This window comes from Spermophilus citellus, assembly GCF_964194105.1.
Source record: "Spermophilus citellus genome assembly, chromosome: 10".
Lineage (NCBI taxonomy): Eukaryota > Metazoa > Chordata > Mammalia > Rodentia > Sciuridae > Spermophilus > Spermophilus citellus.
In genome coordinates this window covers 130,246,801-130,270,937 of record NC_138197.1, presented here as the reverse complement: position 1 = coordinate 130,270,937, position 24,137 = coordinate 130,246,801, and the positions used below count along the sequence as shown (strand labels likewise).

Here is a 24,137-nt window from a genome sequence, read left to right as displayed (position 1 = left end):
CCCGGCGCCAATCAAGACGGTACGCACATGCGCGAAAGTGCGTGTCCCGCCCCCGCCCCCTCTTCGGTACGGATCCTCCCAGTCCCCCCTCTGTCACCTCACAGTAGTCGTTGCCAGTAGCGGGTGTGGGCGCGCGAGCAGCGCAGGGCGGCCTCTCCCCCGCCCCTCAGGCGGGGCCCGGGCTCGGTCCCCCGGCTCCCTCCTCTCCCCACCCCCGTCGGGTACGGGAAGGTCCAAGCCGCTGCCGGGTGCCCGAGGGCCATCGTGGCCGCCGCCACGGGTCCCAATGGAGCCGCCGAATCTCTATCCGGTGAAGCTCTACGTGTACGACCTGTCCAAGGGCTTGGCCCGGCGGCTCAGCCCCATCATGCTGGGTGAGGGGGCCGGGGTCAGGTGGGAAGGAAGGCAGGAGCCAGGCAAGAGGACGCCGGCCGGCCATGGTGGGGGAGAGGTGGGCATTACTCAGGGGGAGACGCAGGGCCCAGAGGTTGGAAGGAAAGGCGGAGTGGAGAGGGATGGGTCTCGGGTTTGGGCTCGCAGAGCCCCATTTTCCCATCTTCGCGTATGATCCAGGGAGAAGGGATGGGAGTCATGCCCTACCCATTCCTGGGGGCTTGGAAAGAAACCCAGCCCACCAGGGGCCCTTCGATTAGGGGTGAGGTAAGCCAGCTAGATCCTGGCAGGTTCCTCTCCTGGAAGCCCTGTACACTCCTCTTTCCTTGGCGCGGTGTAGGGAAGATGAGGATGCCTCCCGCGTGGTGCCCCTCGTGGTGAAAGGGACACTGCGGAGGAGATTCTCGGGTGGCCCTCGGAGAACCTTCCCTCCCTGTCAAAAGTAAACATCCTCTGCATCCCTGAGGTAGATGAGAAGGAAGAACAAGAGCTGCTCAGAAGGGCCCAACCATCTCCCCCAAGGGTAGAGGTCAAGTCAGGTTAACAAGATCCCAAACTTCAGAATTCACAAAGTTCGGCCTGACAATGCAGTCTTCTCTCAGCATTTTCAAAGTTAATTGCTTTTGTACTGGGGAGGGATTGGATGCTGTTGTATGAGTAAGGATTAGTAAGGAAAGTATTGTAATTGTGCCCCGTTAAACTGTGTTAATGCTGGGAGAAAAAGTCAGCGCTTGTTTCCGTGTAGATCAAACCTCATTTCTATCCAAATACCAAAATGTCTTGTGTCACATAGAAATTGTCAGGTTTGTAATTTCAGGTAATAATGGGCAGGAAAGGAATTCAGGAATTGAAAATTGAACAGTTTTGGCAACATTCATTTAAATGGCTTGTGTTTCCTGGTTTCTATGAAGACATTAGAGAAAGATTTGGTTTATCTCTGGGAGGCAAGGGGGCAGAGCTCAGGAAAGTATGACTACTTGCATCTTTTCAATGTCCTTGAGTTTCTAATGTGTCATAGTGAGTTGAACTTAATCCCTCAACTCTAGGCTAGTGAGTGGTTTCTATATTTGGCTTCACATCAGAATCATCTACAGTGCTTGTAAAAAATATAGTTACCAGTCTGGGATGTAGCTCAGTGGCAGAACACGTAGCATGTACAGGGCCCTAGGTTCAATCCCAACACTACAAAATAAAACAAAAACAAACAAACAAAACGCTTTCATTTTCTTTTTTTTTTTTTTTTTTTTTAGTTATTGATAGACCTTTATTTATTTTACATGATGCTGAGAATTGAACCCAGTGCTTCACACATGCCAGGCAAGTGTGCTACCTCTGAGCCACAGCCCCAGCCCCAAAACCCCTTCATTTTCAACATACGTTGTTAAATGAGATAAGAAAAAAATTAAGATTAAAACTGTTCTTTAAATGTGCATGTGTGTGTTTAAAGCAAAGGATATATATGTGCTTGCTTAGGAAAATAATTATCTGGAAGTATACAGGAGAAGTTGGTAATAGTGGCAGCTTATGGAAAGAGGAACTTGATGGAAGAGGGTGGGGGCAACCGCAAGTGCTTTTTCTTACTGTTTGAATCCTGTACTATGTATACATATTATCTATTTAAATTAAGGAAAGTTTTAAATATATGGATTCTAGAGCCATACTTCAAGTACTAAATCAGAATTTCCTGGAGTTTTGGAGCATAAATCTGTATTTTTATATAATTGTTATTATTTGTACTGGGGAGAGATTGGATGCTTTTTATATATATATATATATATTACATATAATATTTAGGTAGCCAACCCATTATTGGACTGAAGTTGTTGAATTGAGTAAGGTAGGGCTAGGAGTATAGCTCAGTAGTACAGTGCTTGAGGCCCTAAATTCAATCCCCAGCACTGAAAAAAAAATAATAAGGCAAATTTGAAAGTAAAACTAACAAAGGCACAGTTTGAGGAAGGTGCTAGATTATATAAATCAAGTTCTAACTAAACTCCTTGGAATGAAGCCATTTGTTTAGTTTGCTCATAGTGAGGCAACACTTAGATACTGCCTAGATCTGTAAATAAAAAGTCTCTCCCTTTACACTATATGTTTTTGATCTGTTACTTTTTAGTTTAAAGGGACCTTAAGGATCATTGTTTCATTCATTCAACAGATATTTGAGTGTCTACTATGTCCTGTGTGTTAATTGAAGATGATAGAATGAACAATGATGTTGTCCACCGCCATAGAGATAGTTTGTGTGAGAGACATTAAAAATAAGCACATGTACAAGCATAAAATAAATAAAAATTGTGATATGTGCTGTGCAGGAAGCTAACTGGGTAATGAGATTGAAAATAACCAGAGGTATTTTAAATAAGGATATGAGGTAGGATGAGGAAGAAGTAGCCTCTGGAGGCCAATCAGAGAGTCACAGTAGTGCAGGTAGAAGAGGAAGCAACCTGCCAAGGCCTGGAGGCAGGAGAAAGTCCAGAGTCCTCCTGGTACTGGAGCTAAAAGCAGGCCTTTGTAGAGTACACTGGGTGAAGGGAAAAGGGCCATAAGTGAAGGTGAAGTAATAAACCCTTTTAAATAGATGTGAAATCCTAGGAAGACTCAGCCAACCAGGGCAACTTTACTACTTTGGCACATCCTGTTACAATAAAATGTTTCTGAGGATATCACCTAACTCACATCACATCTAACTCTTCTTTCTCTTTGCTCTTTTTTCATGTTTCTTTTAAACCTTTTGGAAAAAATAACAGCAAAACTAATAGCTATACTTTCTAGAGTTGAAAATTTACACAGTGATCGTTGCTTTGCTGGTTTATCCCATTAAGATACCACTAACCATATATATCCTGGATATATCCCAGTTTTATTAGATTCCATATATTGATTTCCCATTCCTAAATATATTGAAACTTTAAAAAATCCATTTGTTTCCTGATTTTTGTAAGAATTATAGAAGTATATTAATAGCCATGAGAATTTACAGTGGGCCAGACCCTTTGTTTCTGAGTACTTTGCATGCATTAGAATCTTTACCATATCTTTGTGAGAGAGTTCCTGCTCTTACCTTCATTTTTCAATTTAGAAGCCTCAGACAAAGGGAGTTAAGAAATTTGCTCCAAGTCACACAGCTGGTATGTGGCAGATCTAGGTTTTGAACACAGGCAGTCTGAGTTCCAAAACTCATGTCACTTTGCTTTACCGTCTCTACTGTGTAATGTGTTCCCATATGATTAGTATAAAGTGGGTACCTTGTTAAAGTATCTAAAGACAGCCAAATGTTAAAGTTCAAAGAGAAAAAAAAAATCTAGGTTCAATGTGTATGTGCCATTGGTAATCTTCTAAAGTTATGATCGTCCTTCCTAACCTACCTTTTTGCAAATTAAATTCATGTGACCTTAACAGCAGAGCCCTGTCATGCTTCAGTTACATTAGTTCCCCATTATGTGAGACCTCCTCCAGCTCTATTACAGTTCGTGATCAGACTAGATAACACTCAGTGAGATTCCCTGAAATCATGTGGACTCCACAGATTTACCCTGTCCTGTTTTTAGTCTCCTGGAGTTGCCTCCCAGGAAGGTATTCCTGTTCCACTGTTCCTCACTCTCCATGAAAATGATCTCACAATTATCCTTAGCTTTCTTATTGAGCAGACAGACTGATTGCAACTTTTCCCCCATATCACCATTTGCCTGATATAATTAGCTATTTTAATTGTACTTCAGTTCTTCCTCTTAATAATTTTAGCTGCTCTTTAAATTTTTATGACCTCTTTTTGTGCTGAAGTACATAGAGAGAAATGCAGAGGTTTGTTTTTTAATTGTGCAAAGAGGTACTTTGTTATATTCTGATCTGAAGTCTTGTGCACCATACATCACATTTATTTTACGTTACAAGCTCATCTCAAAACTATTCCCAGGTTTAAAGACCTGGGGCCATAGAATATATATATATATATATATATATATATATATATATATATATATATATATATGTCTTGGCAGAAAGTAATCTAATAAATATTTTAGATTTTATTCTATGCTCACTTCCTTGCTTAACTCTGCAGTACGAATAGTAATAGGAACTCTGTCCTTTGGGAGTTAATTTCTCTAAAAATAATGTATGTGCACATACAATTAGATAACAGTATAAAGTAGATTATGATTGATGCCAAAATGAGTGGTGCAGCTATTTCAGATGTTTCAGCAAAGAGTCTCAAGCCCCTGAAGGGCAGGGAATCTATCTCACAGAGATTGGAGCAGGTGCCCAGTGAGGCTTCATTGTTGTGGGTGTGTACACGCACTAGTGTACACTCTACCACTGAGCTCCATCCCCAGCCCAAGTAAATATTTATTAAGGGAATGATTAAGGTTTGAAAATTAAGTAGATACTTGGGAAGCTAAGGCAGAAGGATAACAAGTTTGAGGCCAGACTTTGCAATTTAGCAAGACCCTGTCTCAAAAAAGGGCTGGAGGGCTGGGGGTGTGGCTCAGGTGGTAGCGCGCTCGCCTGGCATGCGTGTGGCCCAGGTTCGATCCTCAGCACCACATACCAACAAAGATGCTGTGTCCGCCGAGAACTAAGAAATAAATATTAAAATATCTCTCTCTCTCTCTCTCTCTCTCTCTCTCTCTCTCTCTCTCTCTCTCTCTCTCTCCCCCTCCCCCTCTCACTCTCTCCTCTCTCACTCTCTCTATTAAAAAAAAAGGGGGGGGGCTGGAGATGTGGCTCAGTGGTACAGCTCTCCTGGGTTCAATCCCCAGTGCTGAAAAAAAAAGAAAAATTAAGTAGAATGTATTAAAATCTGAGGGAGGTTTTTTGATGGTTTAATGCCATCTATTGTGCTTTGTTTTAGATTTTTATTGTTCATTGTGTGAACTGTTTGATAGCCACTGAATGAATGAATTTAGTAATCCTGCAATTTCTTTATGGCAAAATGGAAACAAATGTGGCTTACAGGACCCTGCTTGTTCCTGCTCCTGCTTATTTTCTGTAGCCTTATCTGTTACCACCTCCTGCTTAACACTCAACACTAGCCTTCCTCAGCTGGGCTTTGCAAGGGAATTGAGCACTGGAAGAAACTGACTTGAGTGAGTGTTTCGTCAATTCTCCCATAAGTACCTTGGAGCACCAGGGCTTCACCCTTGCAGAACCATATCAGAGAAGGGCTGCCACATACCTAACTAGACAGAAGGCCTCAGGGTCTCATTTTCACCTCTGGACTTTTCCTAGGCTGTTCTCCTTACCAGGGGTACTTCATCTCCCTATTTCTTGTTTGACTGACTTCTGCTTATCCTTGAGGTCTTAGCTACAGTGTTGCTTTCTCCAGGAACCTTTCCCTGACCCTCCAGATCTTGCTCATGTGTCTCTGATAACATCCTGTATATTCCTTTAGAAGCATTCATCATGCTGTTTTATAATTGCTTGTTTTCTGACCTCCTTCCACTGGACAAGAAGTTCTATGGGGACAAGAACCCTCAGTTGTATCCCTAGAGTCTGGCACAGTGCTTGGTATTCAGTGAATTACCTGGGCAAATGGTGCGAATGCTGCAGGCCTACCCCAAAACATCGCTGCAAGGCAGGCAGTAATTGAGGGGACCCTCTCAGTACTGAGGAAGAGAACTCACAAGTTATTTTTATCCTAGGAAAGAGTACTGTATTGACAAAGAATGTTGGGCTGGGGACGTAGCTCAAGCGGTAGCGCGCTCGCCTGGCATGCGTGCAGCCCGGGTTCGATCCTCAGCACCACATACAAACAAAGATGTTGTGTCCGCCGAGAACTGAAAAATAAATATTAAAATTCTCTCTCTCCCTGTCTCTTTAAAAAAAATTTAAAAAGAATGTCAATACTAGTATATTAAGTAGTTTTAAACTTACCCTTTTTTTAGTATATATATATATATATATACACACACACATATATATTTTATTTTTTAGTTGTCAATGGACCTTTATTTATTTATTTATATGTGGTGCTGAGGATCGAACTCAGTGCCTCACACATTCCAGACATGCGCGCTATCGCTGAGCCACAGCCTCAGCCCTTAACTTACCTTTTTGAAGATTAAAATAGTCATTAGTTCTTATGTTTGTTTGGTATTGGGGATTGAACCCAGGGATGTTTTACCACTGAGCTACATTCCCAGTTCTTTCTATTTTTTATTTTGAGACAGGGTCTTGCTAATTTATGAAGGTTGGGCTTGAACTTGCAATCCTCCTGTGTCAGCCTCCTTGATATCTGGAACTATAGGCATGTGCCTCCAGGAAAGGTTCTTGGAGGAAGCAACACTGTAGCTAAGACCTCAAGGATAAGCGAAGTCAGTCAAACAAGAAATAGGGAGATGAAGTATCCCTGGTAAGGAGAACAGCCTAGGAAAAGTCCAGAGGTGAAAATGTGATTTCTTTTCTTTTTTTTTTTTTTTTTTCTTTGTACCAGAGATTGAACCCAGGGGTGCTTAACCACTGATCCACATCCCCAGCCCCTTTTCATATTTTATTTAGAGACAGGTCCTCCCTGATTTGCTTAGGGCCTTGCTAATTTGCTGGCTTTCACAATCCTCCTGCCTCAGCGGAGAGGCAAAGCCTTCTGCTAATAGTCATTTTTTATATATATAATATTGGCTGCAGAGGGCTACAATGACAATGAAAAGTTATCAATGAGAGGCCCCTGCCCTGGGAGACACATCACTGTCACCCATACTTTGCACTTCTTAGTAGGCTTTTTTTTTTCTTTGAGATTCAACCAAGAGATTTTATTGGGGGGCTGCCTGAAGGAAAGGAGAGGCAGAGAGAGGAGAAGAGGAGGGCAGAAAGAGAGAGAGAAAGAGAGCAGAGAGAGAAAGAGGAGGAAGAGAAGTAGGCATTTCTTTAACACCAGCACCAGGTGCTGGCCCATAACCAGCACTTATATCTATATGCACAAGGTACATCCATCTCAGTCAGTGAGGTGGGTTAGTGTTCTCTCCTTGGCTTTTTTTTAAATTTAATATTTTTTTTATTTGTAGATGGACACAATACCTTTTTTAAAATTATTATTTATTTATTTTTATATGGTGCTAAGGATCAATCCCAGTTCCTCCCACATGCTAAGCACGTGCTCTACCTCTGCACCACAACTCCAGCCCCTCTCCTTGGCTTTGATGCAGCCATTTTTATAATAAGTAGGAGGCTGACTAATGCAGACTTCATTCTACATTCTCTTATTCATGATGAAAAACAGGGCTGATGTCCCTGTCTTCCACTGGTTTTCTGTGTTCATACTTAATAGACTTCAAAATGAGTGCATTGTATGTGCCAATAGGCCTGGAGATGCAGCCATCTGACCACCTACTCTGCAAGTGGGAAGTCATCTGCTTCTATACTGTGCCAATATCCACAGAACCTAGTTCAGGTCCCAAATGGCCTTGGGCTCTACTTCAGTCTGAAAATACCAACCCCTCTTCACCTACTCTAGTCTGGCCAAAAAAATTTATTTTATTTTATTTTTTTTTTTAGAGGGAATTTTCAATATTTATTTTTTAGTTCTCGGCGGACACAACATCTTTGTTGGTATGTGGTGCTGAGGATCGAACCCGGGTCGCACGCATGCCAGGCGAGCGCGCTACCGCTTGAGCCACATCCCCAGCCCATGGCCAAAAAATTTTAAAAGTCAGTTCAGTCCCACTTTCCAATGCCTGTCATCCTGTCAAAGCCATGGCCCTCATTCTTTTCCTCCCAAGAGTAGGCTGACATGCAGTAAGCCTTCTTCCTATGCTCCTCCAAAAGTTCATCCTCACATGTGGCTTTGTCTCATTTTCATACTGGACAAACCATGCATCTTTACTCACCTCTTTGTAAAATGATGTTAATAAATCTTAGCCCTACCAACCACTTAGAATGTTGTGAGAATAAGGATAACCATGAAGGTCTTGATGAATTAATAAAAGAAAGAATGCATAAATGAGAGAATTTTTTTCTGTAGCTCCTATCACAATTCTATGATGAGGATTTTTTGTTTTTGTGTTTGCAGGGGGGATAGAGGGGTTGTTGTTGTTGTTTACTTTGAGATGAGGTCTTGCCATTTCGCCCAGGATGGCCTCAAACTCCAGGGCTCTAGGGATCATCTCCTGCCTCAGCCTTCCAAGTAGCTGGAACTACAGGTCACTTCATCATGTCTGGCAGAGTGGATGAGGAAAAAGTGAACCTTGATGCAGCCAAATAACAAGAAAGTATAATGTCTAGCTTACAGGCAGATTTAGTGATGGATACAGAGAATATAAAGGAGAGTAAAGTAAGGACTTGTTTTTCAGGTATAAAATACCTGACAAGATGATCTCTAAGGCCCCTCTTCAAATTATTGTAGCAAGATCTATCTGAGCTGATGCATCTGTCACTGAGTGTGGTTACCTGAGGGGCAGTAGCTGACCCAACTGGAGCACAATATGCCAGGGTTGCAGAGTCATTTGAATAATGCAGGGCAGCCAAGATTAGGGATAAGAACTGTGGCCTCAGTGGCACTGTGCAGCAGCTAACAGCACTGACTAAACTAAATAGAATAGGTCATCTCAGCAAATGTCCATGTAGCATCTGTAGTCCAGGTACTTTAGGTGATGGAGGTACAGTGATGTGTAAGGAACTGTCCTTGTCTTTGAGGCAGTTGTAGTCCAACTGGGGAGAAGGACACAAATAGGAGAATAGCTATAAAACTTTTGAATTATAGCCAGCCATGGTCATGCACATCTGTAATCCCAGCAACTCAAGAAGCTGAAGCAGGAGGGATCATAAATTCAAGGCTAGCCTGAGCAACTTAGACCCTAAGCAACTTAGTGAGACCCTGTCTCAAAATAAAAAAAATAGAGGGGGCTGGGGATGTGGCTCAAGCGGTAGCGCGCTCGCCTGGCATGCGTGCGACCCGGGTTCGATCCTCAGCACCACATACCAACAAAGATGTTGTGTCCGCAGAGAACTAAAAAATTCTCTCTCTCTCTCCCCCCCTCTCTTAAAAAAATAAATAAATAAATAAATAAATAAATAAATAAAAAATAAAAAAATAGAAAGGGTTGGCAATATGGCTCAGTGATAAAGCACCCCTGAATTCAGTCCCCAGTACCAAAAACAAAAGCTAAAACAAGACTGTGTTTGTGGAGAATGCCAGCAGGTCTCAGCACTGAAGGCCTGAAACATTTCAAAACTTCTCATGGGTACTGGTCCAGAGTCCCCTGGCTGCCCTGTGCCCTCAGGCTTTGCCTCATTCTTACTTTGTCATTCGTCATCTCTTTTAACCCTAGAAATGTTATGAAGCAGACTGTTATTGTTATGCCTGTCCAGGGCTGAGGATGTAGGTCAGTGCAGGGTGCTTGTGGGGCATGTGTAAAGCCTTGGGACTTCCCAGTGTATCCCTGGCACTGCAAAGAACTAAATAGCACTGTGGGATAGAACTTCCTGCAGTGATGGAAATGTTCTAGACCTGCACTATAACCACATGTGGCTCTAGAGTACTTGAAATATGGTTAGTGCAACAGAGGTGCTCAGTTTGTGCTTTTATTTAATTTTAATGTTAATAGTGACGTGTGGTCGGTCAGTGGCTACTCTTAGCTTGAGCTTAGAGTCCCCAGCTTCTTCAAGACCTCGTGTGATCCAGCCTCCACTACCTGTCTTATCTCTGCTTTTCCTCTCTTCACACCCTAGTCTAGCCCGCTTTGGCTTCCTTTCAGTCCTTCAGATATATCTGGTCTGTCCAGCCTCTGAATGGCTTCTCCCCTTACCCACTTCAAATCTTGGCTCAAATGTCATCTTTACAAAGAGGCCCACCCTGACCATCCCTCAACTCCCTGTCTTCTCTACCCTGTTCTTGTCTTTTTTCCCTATACACTCACTATTGCTAACATGTTATGACATTATTAGTAGTATTATTGACCCTCCCTCACCTGTTAAGTGTCATGAAAGAGTTTTTTATCTCCTTATTTGCTGATTTATTCCCAGTGCAATTAATAGTGCCTGAAACATAATACTCACTCAATAAAGATTGGCTCACTCATAGGAATCACACCTGGCCTGCTTACCCAGACCTATGTTCTCAATCACTGCATGTTTTTTCCTCTTGGTGAGTGCAGTATTTTCTCAAAGTGTATGAGAGAAGCTTCATTTGAAAGAAAAACAAGAGAAAAACAAGTGTCCCTCATCTGCCCAGTACCACTGAATCATACATGTCTTAGAAGGAAATAAGCAAACCACAACTTAGACAACAGCTATTTTATAAATGGCAGACCAGAAGACTGTATCAGCTCTGTTTAAAATGTAATGTTAGTCCTCCCACTTTACTTATAATAAACAGGAAGAGGAGACTTCAAGAATCGGGAAAAGAGTGGTTCCAACTTCATGGCTAGTAGAGTCCAGCGGAGCCCAGCAATGGAGAGATGGATACCACCCTCCTCGGCATCTAGTGTGGTTCTGATCAACTTCTGGAATTTCAGCTCAGTTTGGATAAGGGCAGAGTCTGTCCTATTAAAACCCCACCTCAGAAACCCACGCCAGGATCCCTCCATCCATTTGTGGTCTTGTGGGCCAGAGCAGCAGATTTCTTAGTGAAAAGGAAGCTGCCTCTGGGATTGGAAGACAAATAGAAAGAAGAACTCTGGCATATTTCATTTTTCTTTGTTATTCCATTTAGTCTGCCAAGACTTTAACAGCCAAGAATGAAATGTTTATACATAAAATAGAGCATTTCATAGTAATTCCTTGGATGCTGAAATCGTTAGAGCTTGCCTACCCATCCTGAAGAACTCATTTTTTTCCAAGAGTGAAAGGAGTAGGATTTACTCAAGTGTGAAGAATAGAAACACAGGGCTGGGTTTGTGGCTCAGGGGTAAAGCAGTTGCCTGGCATGTGTGATTCTCAGCACTGCATATAAATAAACAAGTTAAATAAAGGTTCATTGACAACTAAAAAAAAAAAATTTAAAAAGGAATAGAAACAAACAAAAGACTAGAAATAGAATTATTGTAGGGGTAAGAGGGGACCCAATATGGGTGGCCCAGGAAAACTCATTTTATCTATTGGAAGTCTTTTTTTGTTTGTTTGTTTGTTCTAATTAGTTATGCACGATAGCTCTTTTGGAAGTCTTAACTCCTTTCCCAAGGTCATTAGACCTATGATATCCTCTATTTATCAGTTTTCTATGTACCACCTACTGATACTTCACATACATTATTATCGGTCACAACTCTATATTGGAGAAGCCGAGGCTTAGGAAGGTGGCCCAAAGTCCACCATCCTTAACATGTAGAAAAGCCAGTGTCTGAACCTATTGGGTTTTCTTAGCCACCTCTGAGGACAGAGTGTGAGCCACCATCAGCAGGTCCTCATGGAGAGGCTGTGGCTCCTCCTTTCTCATACAGAGAAGAAATTGGGTTAAAGTCGTATTATTAAAAAGTTTCAGGGGGCTGGGGATGTGGCTCAAGCGGTAGCGCGCTCGCCTGGCATGCGTGCGGCCCGGGTTCGATCCTCAGCACCACATAAAAACAAAGATGTTGTGTCCGCCGAAAACTAACTAAATAAATAATTTTTTTTTTTAAGAGAGAGAGAGAGAGAATTTTTAATATTTATTTTTTAGTTCTCGGCGGACACAACATCTTTGTTGGTATGTGGTGCTGAGGATCGAACCCGGGCCGCACGCATGCCAGGCGAGCGCGCTACCTACCGCTTGAGCCACATCCCCAGCCCATAAATAAATATTATTTTTTTTTAATATTTATTATTTCTTAGTTCTCGGCGGACACAACATCTTTGTTGGTATGTGGTGCTGAGGATCGAACCCGGGCCGCACACATGCCAGGCAAGCGCGCTACCGCTTGAGCCACATCCCCAGCCCATAAATAAATATTTTTTAAAAATAAATAAAAGTTTCCTAGGGACTGTGGGTGTGGTTCAGTGGTAGAGCATTGGCTTAGCATGTGCAAGGCCCTGGGTTCCATCCCCAGCATTAGTCATTCAATCAAAATAATACCTTAAAGAGCTAGATATTTATTTGAAATCTCATAATTTACCTAAGAAAGGGAACAACAATGTAAAACACCAAGAAAGAAGCCCAAGCATGGGGCTTTCCTTTCACACAGTGCTTTGATCCTCTAGAGAGCCACAGGGCACACAGTAAAGGTGGCACTTTGCAATCAGTAAGTGACTGTATGAGCTGGTAGCCCCAGGTAAGTGGGTGAGGTTTGCTTATGTCCCCATGTCCTTCGCACCTTCCCCTCCCTCCTGTCACTGTGGTGCACTGACCTCCCGACTCTAGCCTGCCCTCTCCCTTCTTCCCTCCCATTCATCTTCTCGGCTGCAGCTACAGTTAATCTTTTAAAAGTGTGGGTGCGGTCACAGCGCTCCCCTGCCAACAGCACCTCCATCCAGGCCACCCTGCCTTGCCGCAGCCCTGCTGGCCACTCTTCCTCTTGTCACCATCACTGCATCCTGCCCTCCAGGGCCTCAGTCTTCACAGCTGTACCTTTGCTTGTACTCTTCTCTCTGGCAGAAACATCCAGCCCTGCCCCTGCTCGCTCATGGGTTGAACTGAAGCTCACAAAGGTAGTTTATCTTTATCTTTATTACACATAGCTCCTAATTTTACCACTATTATAGAGCTTATCAACATTGTGTCTTAGTTAATGATTTACATGTCTCCTTCCACTTGACTTTGAGCTCCTTAAAGGCAGGACAGTAATCTGTGTTTGTATTTCCACACCTAGCTTACTGGCATACAGAGGTATAGAATAAATGTGCATTGGGCTGGGAGCGTGGCTCAGTGGTAGAGCACGTGCTTAGCATATATGAGGCACTGAGTTCAATCCCCAGTACCAAAAGAATAAATGCACATTGACTATTAAGATGCATATATTTGCCAAATTTGGTTCCATTATTTTCTGAAGGATTTTACCTCAGTGAAAAAATACTATCAGCTTTTATTGTTTTACTCTAGTCTTATTGTAGCAGAGACAAAAATTTAAAAGGCAAAATTGAGCTGGGTATCCAGCAACTCAGGAGGCTGAGGCAGGAGTTTGAGGCCAGACTGGGCAACTTGGTAAGACCCTGTCTCAAAATTTAAAAATTAAGAGGCCTGGGATGTAGCTCTGTGTTAAATCCCCAATACTGGAAGAAAAGGAGAAAAAGGCAAAGCTGACTTAACCCCAAAGGCAAAAGAAGAACAGGCATAAAACTGGGATACACTTAAGTGTACCAGCAGAATTTTTTTTCTCTTGGTACTGGGGATCAAACTCAGGACCTCATCCATGCTAGGCAAGGCTCTGTATCATTGAGCTACACTCCCAGGCCCCCAGCCCTTATACCAGTAGGGTGGGTGGGTTGGTTGGTTTTAATCTTGCTTTCTGGTAAAGGATTCTGGTTACTTTTCAACTTACTAAACAGTGCACCCTATCGTGACCTGAGGACGGCAATGGAGGAGAGCTGAATTCCTAGAAATTTCTCCCAGGAGACTTCTAATAGGTTCCTCTGGGTTTGAGTGCCCTTCTAAATTTACTCAGACTGAGGAACCATTTAATTCAATCCCAAGTGGCTAAATCTCTCCTTTTCTCCACAGGGAAACAACTGGAAGGCATCTGGTGAGTCGGGTGGGGCCGCTCAGTGGACTGCTTTAGGAAACTGCTCAGCACTCTCAGCTTCAGGCCCCGCCTGTGGCTTCCAGCTTGAAACCCAGCCCTCTGCCTCCTATACCTCCTAAAGCAGCCGTTCTCCATCAGGGTTTTTTGCCCCTCCACCCCCACCACTGGATGTTTGGCTGTGTCCAGAGACATTTTTGTCGCAGCTAGGGGGACGATGCTACCAGCAGCTAGTAGCTAGAGGCCTCAATGCCTCTCAGCATCCTATAATGCACAGGACAGCCCCCACAGCCAGGTTTATCCACCCCTAAATGTCAGTAGTGCCGAGGTGGAGAAACCCTGACCTGTAGCCCCAGCAGCTCTCCACACCCACAAGTGCAACCAACTGTGGATTGAAAATATTGAATCTGTATTGAACACTTGCGGGCTTTTTTCTTATTCCCTAAGCAATAGAGTATAACAACTATTTTCATAGAATTCACATTGTATTGGATATTATAAGTAATCTTGAAATGACTTAAATTATACTTGAGGGTGTGCATAGATTCTTTGCAAAAATTATACTGTTTTATATAACAGACTTGAGCATGTGTGGATTTTGGTATCTGTGGGGGGAGGGGTGTTTTGGAACCAGTGCTCATGGACACGGAGGGGCAACCATATTTATCTTATACCATTATTTGGTTAGTTTCATAAGACTAGTCACCACATTCACATCCTTGGGCAGAAATTGTTCTCATAGCAGTATGGTGCTTGCTTTTTCTTGGATAAGTTTCCCTTTTCTGGCTCACTGTGTCTCTCTGTGTGGCAGGCACACCTCCATAGTTGTGCACAAGGATGAGTTCTTCTTTGGCAGTGGCGGTATCTCCAGCTGTCCCCCGGTGAGTGTCTTCCCCCACACCCTGACCTGCAGTCTTGGGTTCCTGTGAGGACCAAGAATTTTGCTTTTACTATGTACTTGGCCTGTGGTGTAGCCTCATAAAGACCTTAAGACTCGTTCAGGGCCTGGGGGTGTAGCTCAGTGGTAGAGCACTTGCCCAGCATCCAAGACCCTGGGTTTGCTCTCTAGCACCACCACCAAAAAAAAAGGCGAGGGTGGTTGGGAATTATTCAAGAAAACCTTGCCCTTCTCTTTGCTCCCATCTCACCTGTGGGTCCTTCCTTCTGGAGCTGCTTCTGTGTCTCCTCAGGGAACTATGTAAGCTCCTCATGAGCTGAGATTGGATTTTACCCTTATATCCCATCACAACATAGAACCTGGCTCACAGTAGGAATCTCATCCATGTTGAGCTGAACAGAGAGGTAAAGTGACTTGCTCAAAGTTACACAGCCAGTAAGCAACAGCAGTCCTAGAGCTCAAGTCTCTCTTATTCATACCCCAAGCCTTTTCCAGAACATTATTTTAAGAGATATCTGAAGGTGATCACAGGAGGTGCTCAAGCAAAGGCAGCACCCATCATTCTGAGTCTCATAAGTGGAAAGCCATTTTTTTTTAATCCCAATTTGTTATGTATGACGGTAGAATACATTTCTTTTTTCTTTTTTTTTTTTTTAAGAGAGAGAAAGAGAGAGAGAATTTTTTAATACTTTTTTTTAGTTTTCGGTGGACACAACATCTTTATTTTATTTGTATGTGGTGCTGAGGATCGAACCCAGCGCCCCGCGCATGCCAGGCAAGCGTGCTACCTCTTGAGCCACATCCCCAGCCCAGTAGAATGCATTTCAATTCATATTACACATATAGAGCACAGTTTTTCATATCTCTGGTTGTACAAGGGAAACGCTTCTTGATCTCATCTCTCCTCATTTCTCCAGAGCTTTCACCGTAGTCCAGGCCAGCCTCATGTCTAACCTGTATTGTGGCAATAGCCTCCTGAGCTCCTTGCGTCCGCTCTTTCTCCCTCCCTGTCCTCCACGTGGGAGGCAAAGTGATGTTCTCAGAGTGAGCATTGAATCCTGATATTCCCTTGCATTAACCAGAATTCTCCCACTTGCTCTTGGAATAAAACTCAGAAGGCTCAGCATGGCTCCAAGGCCCCCTGTGCTCTAGCTTGTCTCCCTCTGTTTGCCAGCCTCTGTTTGGGTTGCACACTCCCCACCTCTGCCCACTTCTCATTCCTGAGGCACCCATTGGACATTTAAACCTGTACTCCAACCTTTACCTGCATGTTACTCTTCATCCTTCAAATCTGAGCTCAGTGTCCCTTTTTCAGGCAAGTCTTGCCTGACCCCTCAGAAGTGGAAGGTCCGTCATATATTCTAATGGCATTTTGTACTTTCCAAGCACGACCATTATTGCAGTTTATAATTATACACTGATTTATGTTTTTATCTGCCTTCCTGCTGGACCATAAGTCCCGTGAGGGCAAGAATCTCATATCTCCAGTGCCTATCTTAAGGCACAGTACATCGAAAATTCTTCACATGTGTGAATCATAGGAGGTCATGGTGACCCCTTAGTCTCTTACCACTCTGAGAAATTATCCTCTGTCTACCTGTCCTGTTCACTGTGCCTTCCCCTAGAGCAATGTCCACTACATAGAAGGTTCTCGGTGGCCATAAATCATGACCTTTTCAGGCAGCTCTGTTCTGGGGTGTTCTCCCTTCCCAGATCTGTCCTCATCCATTTCCTGTTACTTCCCCCTTTGACTGGCATCAGTCTGTCAGCATCCTGTGGCACTGACTGAGGGTTTTCTGTTGGTGTCTCAGGCCAGCAGCTCTCCTGTCCTATGACCATCTGAATATTAGCCTCATAGTTCAAAACTGAACTAAGTTGTGGAAATAATTGCTAACCTGCCAGATTTCTCACAGTCCTTCACATTTTCACACTGTTACAAAGAGCATCCAGTATGTCACAGGAGAAACTGGCTGTATTTTGCTGAAACCAAGGCATGGAAAGCTGGCCTTTTAGGTGTGAGCCATTTCTAGTATTCTATTCTGTCCTCGTGATCAGGCATGTTGAGGACAAAATGAGACTACAAATACTGGGTTTCTCTCTCTTTATCAACTGGATGAGTGGATTGCATAAAGTTGGACCTGCAAGAGGACCAGCTTCTCAGTTCCAACAGCAGCAGGAAGCCCGACGTCTTAGCTGTGCTGCTAGCATGTGACAGTTCAAGGTCCAATAGGAAGCTCTAAGCCACTGTAATCTTGATACAAACAGGAAATAACCCTCTTCATCTACCCAGAGGGCTCTGAAAATCAAATAAGAAGTTGGAGCAGAGTGCTTGTGGTTTTCTGCAAGGGACTCCATTAAAAAAAATTCAAGCAGAGCATGGTGGTACATGCCTATAATTCCATTGACTTGGGAGGCTGAGGCAGAAAGTTTGAGGCCATCATGGGCTAATAAGGACTAGAAATATAAGTTAATAGTAGAGCATCTCTGGGTTCAGTGCCCAGTACTAAAAAAAAGTAAAAATTAAAAAATGACCAGGGATGTAGCTCAGTGGTGGCGAGGCAAGTGTATGCCCCTGGATTCAATCCCAGAACCCTAGGGGGCAAAAACAAAACCAAGGACTGGACGGGGGACAGCATGGAGGGTTGTAGCTCAGTGGTAGAACACTTGCCCAGCATGTGCAAGACCCTGGGCTTGTTCTCCAGCACTATAAAACAAAAAACAAAACAAAGATTGTGATTTAATGGCTTTTTTTGAATTGGCTCTTTTAGGGAGGGACATTGCTTGGGCCCCCAGATTCTGTGGTTGATGTGGGGAGCACAGAAGTTACAGAAGAAATCTTTCTGGAGTACCTGTCCTCTCTGGGGGAGTCTCTGTTCCGGTGAGTGAAGGTTGGGTGGGAGTGGTGTCTGTCTCCCTGACTAGATAGTCAGCCCCTGGGGGGCAGCCACTGTGTCTGTCCTGGAGCACTCAACACAAAGCCTGGTCCAATTGTTACTAAATGAATATGAAGAGAAGGCATAAAAAGAGCCCAAGGTTGTTGGCGACAGATACTCTACCCCAGCATACTTTCTGCTGAAACTTTTAGAGGAAAGATGGGCTGTTTGTTCCTGCTGATGAAAAATCAGTAAATGCTGTTCTCAGCCTCTACTGGCCAAGTGCTTTGTCCTGAACATCAAAAGCAGGGTTTGTAGCTGGATTGGGATGAAATGCAAACGTAAGCAGATTTTCTCTTAAGAAGCTTTAGTCAGTTTAATAAGAGTTAAATGCTACTGCTCTGCTCATGTGAATGCAGACTCCAAAACTGCAGGAGCCGCATTTTTTAGTTCATCCTTCTAACTTGGTTGTCAAGGTCCAGTGGGGCAGAAGGTACTATCCTTGGCATGAAGGGACCCTTGCAGTCCTCACCCTCAGCTGTGCTCACCTTTCCACTTCCTGGTTTGAGTAGTTTCACATCGATGCTTCCTGGCTTTCTCATCCGTTTCCAAATCTTTCTTACAATGCCAGAGGTGAAGCCTATAACCTCTTTGAACACAACTGTAACACCTTCAGCAACGAAGTGGCACAGTTCCTGACTGGGCGGAAAATCCCTTCTTACATCACTGACCTGCCCTCTGAAGTTCTCTCCACGTAAGTTGAGCTCTGTCTCTGCCCTGCCTTGGCCAACCTTGAAAATCCCCACTCAGTGCCCCTCCCCTGCCCACGTCTGCCTTCCCTACTGGCAGCAGAATCCTTCCAACCAGGCAGACCTGTCCTGACAGCAGGTTCTACCACCAAAGGCCACCATTCTCCCCACCTGCTAATGCACACCTGTATCATGTTCACCCTGCTTGAAGTTAGACCATGGGCCTGATACAACTGCACAATTTAGAAACCCACTTCGATATTTGGACAAAATCCTGGCACCTATCTTTCCCATCATGCACAAAGTGTGCCCTCCCCTGCAGTACCAACTTAAGTGCAGTGTTGGGTAGATGTGGAGAGGAGGTCTGAGGAAGAGCAAGGTGGCTTATTTCACAACTGTTGTTGCTTTCTTCCATTGCCCCCTGACCACTTTGACTCCCTCAAAACCAGGTTCTGGGCTGGGGGTTCAGGAAGTACAGCACTTGCCTCGAAAGCACAAGGACCTGGGTTCAATCTCCAGCACTGCAAAAACAAAAAGAACTAGTTCTGCTTGCCCATGAACAGTCCTCAGTAGTTTTTTTGTCCTATTCAGTACTGGGGATTGATCTCAGAGGTGCTTTACCACCAAACCACATCCCCAGCTCTTTTCATTTTTTATTTTGAGATAGGGTCTCACTGAGTTGCCCAAGCTGGCCTCAAATTTGCAACCTTCCTGCCTGAGCCTCCTGGGTTGCTGGGATTGTAGGTGTGTGCCACCACACCCAGCTTTACTAGTTGTTTTCTTCAAGGACACTTTGTAGCTCCTCTGCCTTGATGTTGTCCCAGCCCTGGAAGGCTTGTGGGCCACCATCCATGGAGTGTCATCCCCTAAAAGGGCACACACCTCCAAAGCCATCCCACCTTCTCCCTCCCTTTGCTGTTTACTGGTTCAGGCAGCCCCTGCCTGCTCCAGGACCATGTTTATTTATAGACTCAGTTTCTCCTGAAGTAGGGTCCTGCCCAACAGGATGTTTAGCCGGCAGGTTTAGCCAGCTCCACAAGGTGAGCTGTTTTTCACACCTGGGTAGAAACCTCTCACGAAACACTTGCCTAGGAAACAAGACTGCTGAAGAGCCCCAGCCTCCCAGCCTTGGCCCTGACCTCCTGTTCCTTGGTGGGTATGTGCAATCCCACAGCCCTGCTGATGGATCTAGGTTATGGGGCCCTGAGCAAACTTGCACAGCCGGAATGTTCTTGCTGTTATTATTTGATGGGTGGAGTTCCTGGACTTGTCTGAATTAGGGTTGATGTTTCTAGGTTTCATCTGTTTACACTTTGGAGTACTTATTCCCTTGAACTTGGGGATGATTTTCAAAACGGCAGCACCACTGGAGAAAAAGCCTGTGCTTGAGGTGTGTTGTGGACCACCTTATTTAAGGGTGTAGTTACCATGAAAAGCCTCCAAACTCCAGTATTTGCAGTGACTTTTCCAGCTAAGTTACTAGGAGAGAAAGCTTAGTGTCCTTTAGAAAATGACATCAATATCTTCTGACAACTTGGCCACTTTTTTTCTGAATATTCCCTGGAAGACTTCAGTTCCTAGAAGAATCTAGTTGTGTGCCATTCTCACTCCTGACTTTATCTTATTCAGATCTTTTTTGTTTATTTCTTTTTAGTTATGCATAACTCTGTATATTTTTTTCTTTTGCCTCAGTTTCCCTGGTTCAACTTAATTTTTACTTTTTTCTTCACAAAAATTAAAGACACACGTACATCAAGTACAGAAAAGCTGTAGTTCCCTGTGGGTAGGCAGCCTGTTCAAACCATAGCTCACCAGACCTTAGAGCCATGGATAGAAAAACTGTAGTACCCACTAAGGAGGGGCCCCCACTAGTGTCAGCACAGAGCAGGCTCCTTGAGAGATGCCCTTTGTATTAGTCAGCTTTCCATGACTGTAACAAATACCTGAGATAAGCAGCTTATATTGAGCAAAAGTTTATTTGGGCCCAGTTTCGGTCCAGAGTGGCTTTGCCCAATTGCCGTTGGGCTTGCAGTGAAGCACCATGGCAGGAAGCAGAGAGAGGAGGAGGAGAACATGGGCCCTCTGAATCCAAACCATAGCCCTGCCCTTGCCAGCAACCACCTTCCACTGTCTGTCTGTGGGCAGACCACACCCAGAGCCCACCCAGCTCTTGTCTGTTTCCCCGCAGGCCCTTCGGACAGGCACTCCGACCGCTCCTGGACTCCATCCAGATCCAGCCTCCTGGAGGGAACGCTGTGGGCAGACCCAATGGCCAGAGCTAACAGGACTTCACGGGACCGCCTGCCTCTCCAGGGCTTTTCCTTTTTAAACAAAACAAACTCTACCAGATTTCTATTTTATAATTTTACATCAGAGCTAACAACCAGGGGACGGCTTTTTAAAATCCCAGGGAAGGAGATCATCAGGCCGCATGTAGGACAATGCTGCTAAGAAACAGAACAAAATGCCACCCCTTCTAATAGTATTATACTAATTTATTAAGGCTGTCTTGTCTGTGAGTTCACTTTTGACGCTGTTTCCTAAGCGTCCTCCACACTGGAGAAACGGAGGGGATTTGTTTAAGCAAAAAGCAAGAGGCACAGTTTGAAGGAGCCCCAACCTAGAACCTCCTTCCAGAGAATACCCACACTCCACCCAGGTTGCCACACCTGTGGGACCCAGGTGAGTTTTACAACATCGTGACCAGAAGCAGTTACTCTCTAGTGGTTCATGCACCAAAGGATTTGGTACACTTGGGACCAGTTGCAGGGTGACTAACCCAGCCTAAGTGAACTCTTTAGCTGCAGCTCCCGACCTTCCCTCCCCTGTCCCAGCCCATGGGGCCAGGGCTGGAGCAGCTAGAGCCTCAGGATCACAGGAGAGTGACAGCAAGAAAACAGGATAAAGCCATTCCCCCTTCCACCTGGACTGATCGCAAAATTTTCTGCCATCAGTTTTGGAAAACCTGCTTGCTGTCCACCACAGGGCTCTCTCCCTCAGCATAGCTGACCGACGGTCATGGCTGAAGGTCCGGGCTTGTGCAACAGAGACCCAAGCCTTCTGTCTGCAAACAATGATGAAGGTAATTTGCAGTCACTTAGAACCACCCACCCAGACTGATATGTAGTATTCAGCTAGGGACAAAGGGAATATGATTCCCTGCTCTAGGAAGATACCCCTGATGTAGAAAGAATAATGATGCAGAATCACGGTGGCAAGAAAATTTAGAATTGTTTCCAATAGGAACTTTTACATTATCCTAAATATGTTTTGAAGGCACATGTCATTTCCATTGTCATTCTGGCTTTAAGGAGGCCTAGTTGGAGTGTGAGAGGGCATTTTCCTAAAGACTTGCTGCTAGAAACTCATGGGCAGGGAACAGTCTGGAATCCTGGATCTGGAGAGGCTCTCAGACTTCCTTTCTTTACACAAACCAGTGAGTGAGGAGAAAGGACTCGGCTGCCAGGTGCCTAAGTCGTGGCTCTCCCCCTTGGGTCCCTGCCACTTCTAAACTTGAGTTCAATTGCTCCTTCCGGGGCAGGCGCCTTTCCTCCCCGAAAAGCTGCTGCTCATCCCTGGCCCCATCCCCACCGTCTCTGCCATTATCCATAGCAGTTGGCATCATCAGGGTCTCAGCTAGAGGAAAAGATGTCATTCTGCCTTCGTATTTGCTGTGATCTGACCAGGGCCATGTCTAGCTGGGATACTAAGTGACATTTGGAACTTTAAGATTAGAGGCCAAATGAATGAGCAGTCTCATTCTTCTCAAAATCCACTGAACTGCTGGTGGACGTAGATAAATTGCAGTGGAAACCAACAGGGATTCTTTAATATTGATTCACTTGTGGAATTGGCCCAGGAAGAAGGGTGTCCAAAGCTGGGTTCTTCTGGGCAGGTGGCAGGTTGGTCTTAGCCATCGCCCTGCCTCCCACCAGTTGGCTCTTCAGCTTGCCTGGCCCAGAACTCCCTCTTCCCAGTTCCTGCTCCAGAGCTGTCTTCTCTATCTGGAGGGCAGTGGGCTGTTTTCTGCCATGTCCAGGCTCAACTGGTTTTGCTCCTTGCAGCAAGTCACCCTCAGGCCCAGAACTATTCTGAGTTATTCTGAGTGGCTCCCCTGAGGGAATTTGAGTCATTTGATTCCTCAAAAAGTCCCCCCTTCATGCCCAGCAGCCATTCGTGCCAATGCGGGGAGATGGAGGGGTGAGCAGCCTCCCAGAGCTCTGCTGGAGGCAGACTCCCATCCCCCTCTGCAAGCCCCACTGTCACTCTGTGGTAGCCCAGGCCCAGGCTAGGACCCTAGCACCATCCTCCCCTCTCTCTGTCTATCCCAGAACCTCAGGGGCATACTTGTGACCAGCTAACTCCATGTGGGCATGTACAGGCAAACAGAACGGGAAATGAGTCATGTCTTTGTTACACAGTGGACACCTCTGTAGATGTCCATTGGTTTAAAGGGTCAGAGAAGGAAGAGGGATGAGACCATTCCCCTCTCCCAGAAATAAATCTTGTACCTTCGAGATTCCTTTATGCCCTTGAAGTCATACTAAAAATTGTGTCTAGTATGGAGGTGTCTGCTGGTTGACATTGGTGTTTTTTCTAATGCAATAAACATTTCTGCCTGCTGCTTTGTGTGGTGCTTGGGTCTCATCTGGGTGTGTGTCCAGCCTGAAGCAACCCTAGGCTTTTCTGTTTTTCTCTGAACCTAACCTTGCTGAGCCTGGAGCTGCTGCCTTTGCTTGGTGTAAACCTTGAGGATGAGCAGTGATAGCAAGGCAGACAGTATGGCTTTCTCTCTTGATTGATGGAAGATGGGGAGTTGGGTGTGGTGGTGCACACTTATAATCCCAATGATTAGGAGGCTGAGGCAGGAGGATTGCAAGTTTGAGGACAGTCTCAGCAACTTAGCAAGACCCTGACTTAAAATTTAATTTAAAAAAAGACTTGGGAAAAAAATATTTAGCCAAACATTAAAAAATATGTCAAGATGGGAAAAAAAAATAAAAGACTGATGATATCGCTCAGTGGTAAAGCACCCTTAGGTTCAATCTCCAGTACCCCCCACCACACACACACACACACACACACCAATAAAAAAGATGGCTAAAAGGCTCAGGGAATTCTTGCCCCAGGTCACCTTGTAGCTAGCTAGTGGTGGAGTGGTTTCAAATTCTAAGGTCTTCCCCAGAAAAAAACTTGGCCATCAGGAGGGTGTGTGGCCTCACTTACCAGAATTGTTTACTTCTTTCATCTTGGCTAACGGCTGGGTCTCTGGTTCCCGGGGGTCTCTCCCCACCTTGCTGCAGTGATCTCACTGAACAAGTGTTGGGGCTGATGTTGGCTCTCAGAGTGAACCCAGGAGACCCACTTCCTGTGAGCCATTTCCATGGGCCTGACCTGTGCTGGGTGCTTTCACACATGACAGGCTTGAGGTGTCCCATTTGACAGGACAGAGAACCAAAGTTATCCAGTTGGCTGGTGGCTGAGCCTGCCCTTTCATCCAGACCATGTTTTCTCAACACCCGCTGCTGCGGCGTCCCCACTGACTTCCCCACTGAGGCACTATTTTCCTAGTGTGCTAGTTTAGGAATGACACAAGATTCTGGCTCCTTCCAGGGGGTGCAGAGTGCAGTTGGCTTTACTAACA

General features: G+C 44.8%; 1 protein-coding gene across 1 annotated transcript; it reads left to right on the top strand.

Annotated features, from left to right (window-relative positions):
* The first annotated feature begins 42 nt into the window (after positions 1 to 42).
* On the top strand, positions 43 to 23,132 carry DESI1 (desumoylating isopeptidase 1). The gene is made up of 6 exons (XM_081310529.1): positions 43 to 374; positions 13,955 to 13,976; positions 14,785 to 14,854; positions 17,640 to 17,749; positions 18,376 to 18,498; positions 20,682 to 23,132. The coding sequence occupies exons 1-6, from the start codon at positions 287 to 289 to the stop codon at positions 20,773 to 20,775; spliced, it is 507 nt and encodes a 168-aa protein (XP_081166655.1). The 5' UTR covers positions 43 to 286; the 3' UTR covers positions 20,776 to 23,132.
* Positions 23,133 to 24,137: the final 1,005 nt, after the last annotated feature.

Excerpts from the sequence above, each read along its gene's own strand:
- DESI1 (XM_081310529.1), top strand. The coding sequence starts at position 287 with ATGGAGCCGCCGAATCTCTATCCGGTGAAGCTCTACGTGTACGACCTG. Across the intron at positions 375-13,954 it reads GCTCAGCCCCATCATGCTGG|GGAAACAACTGGAAGGCATC; the intron begins GTGAGGGGGCCG and ends TTTTCTCCACAG. Across the intron at positions 14,855-17,639 it reads GTATCTCCAGCTGTCCCCCG|GGAGGGACATTGCTTGGGCC; the intron begins GTGAGTGTCTTC and ends TGGCTCTTTTAG.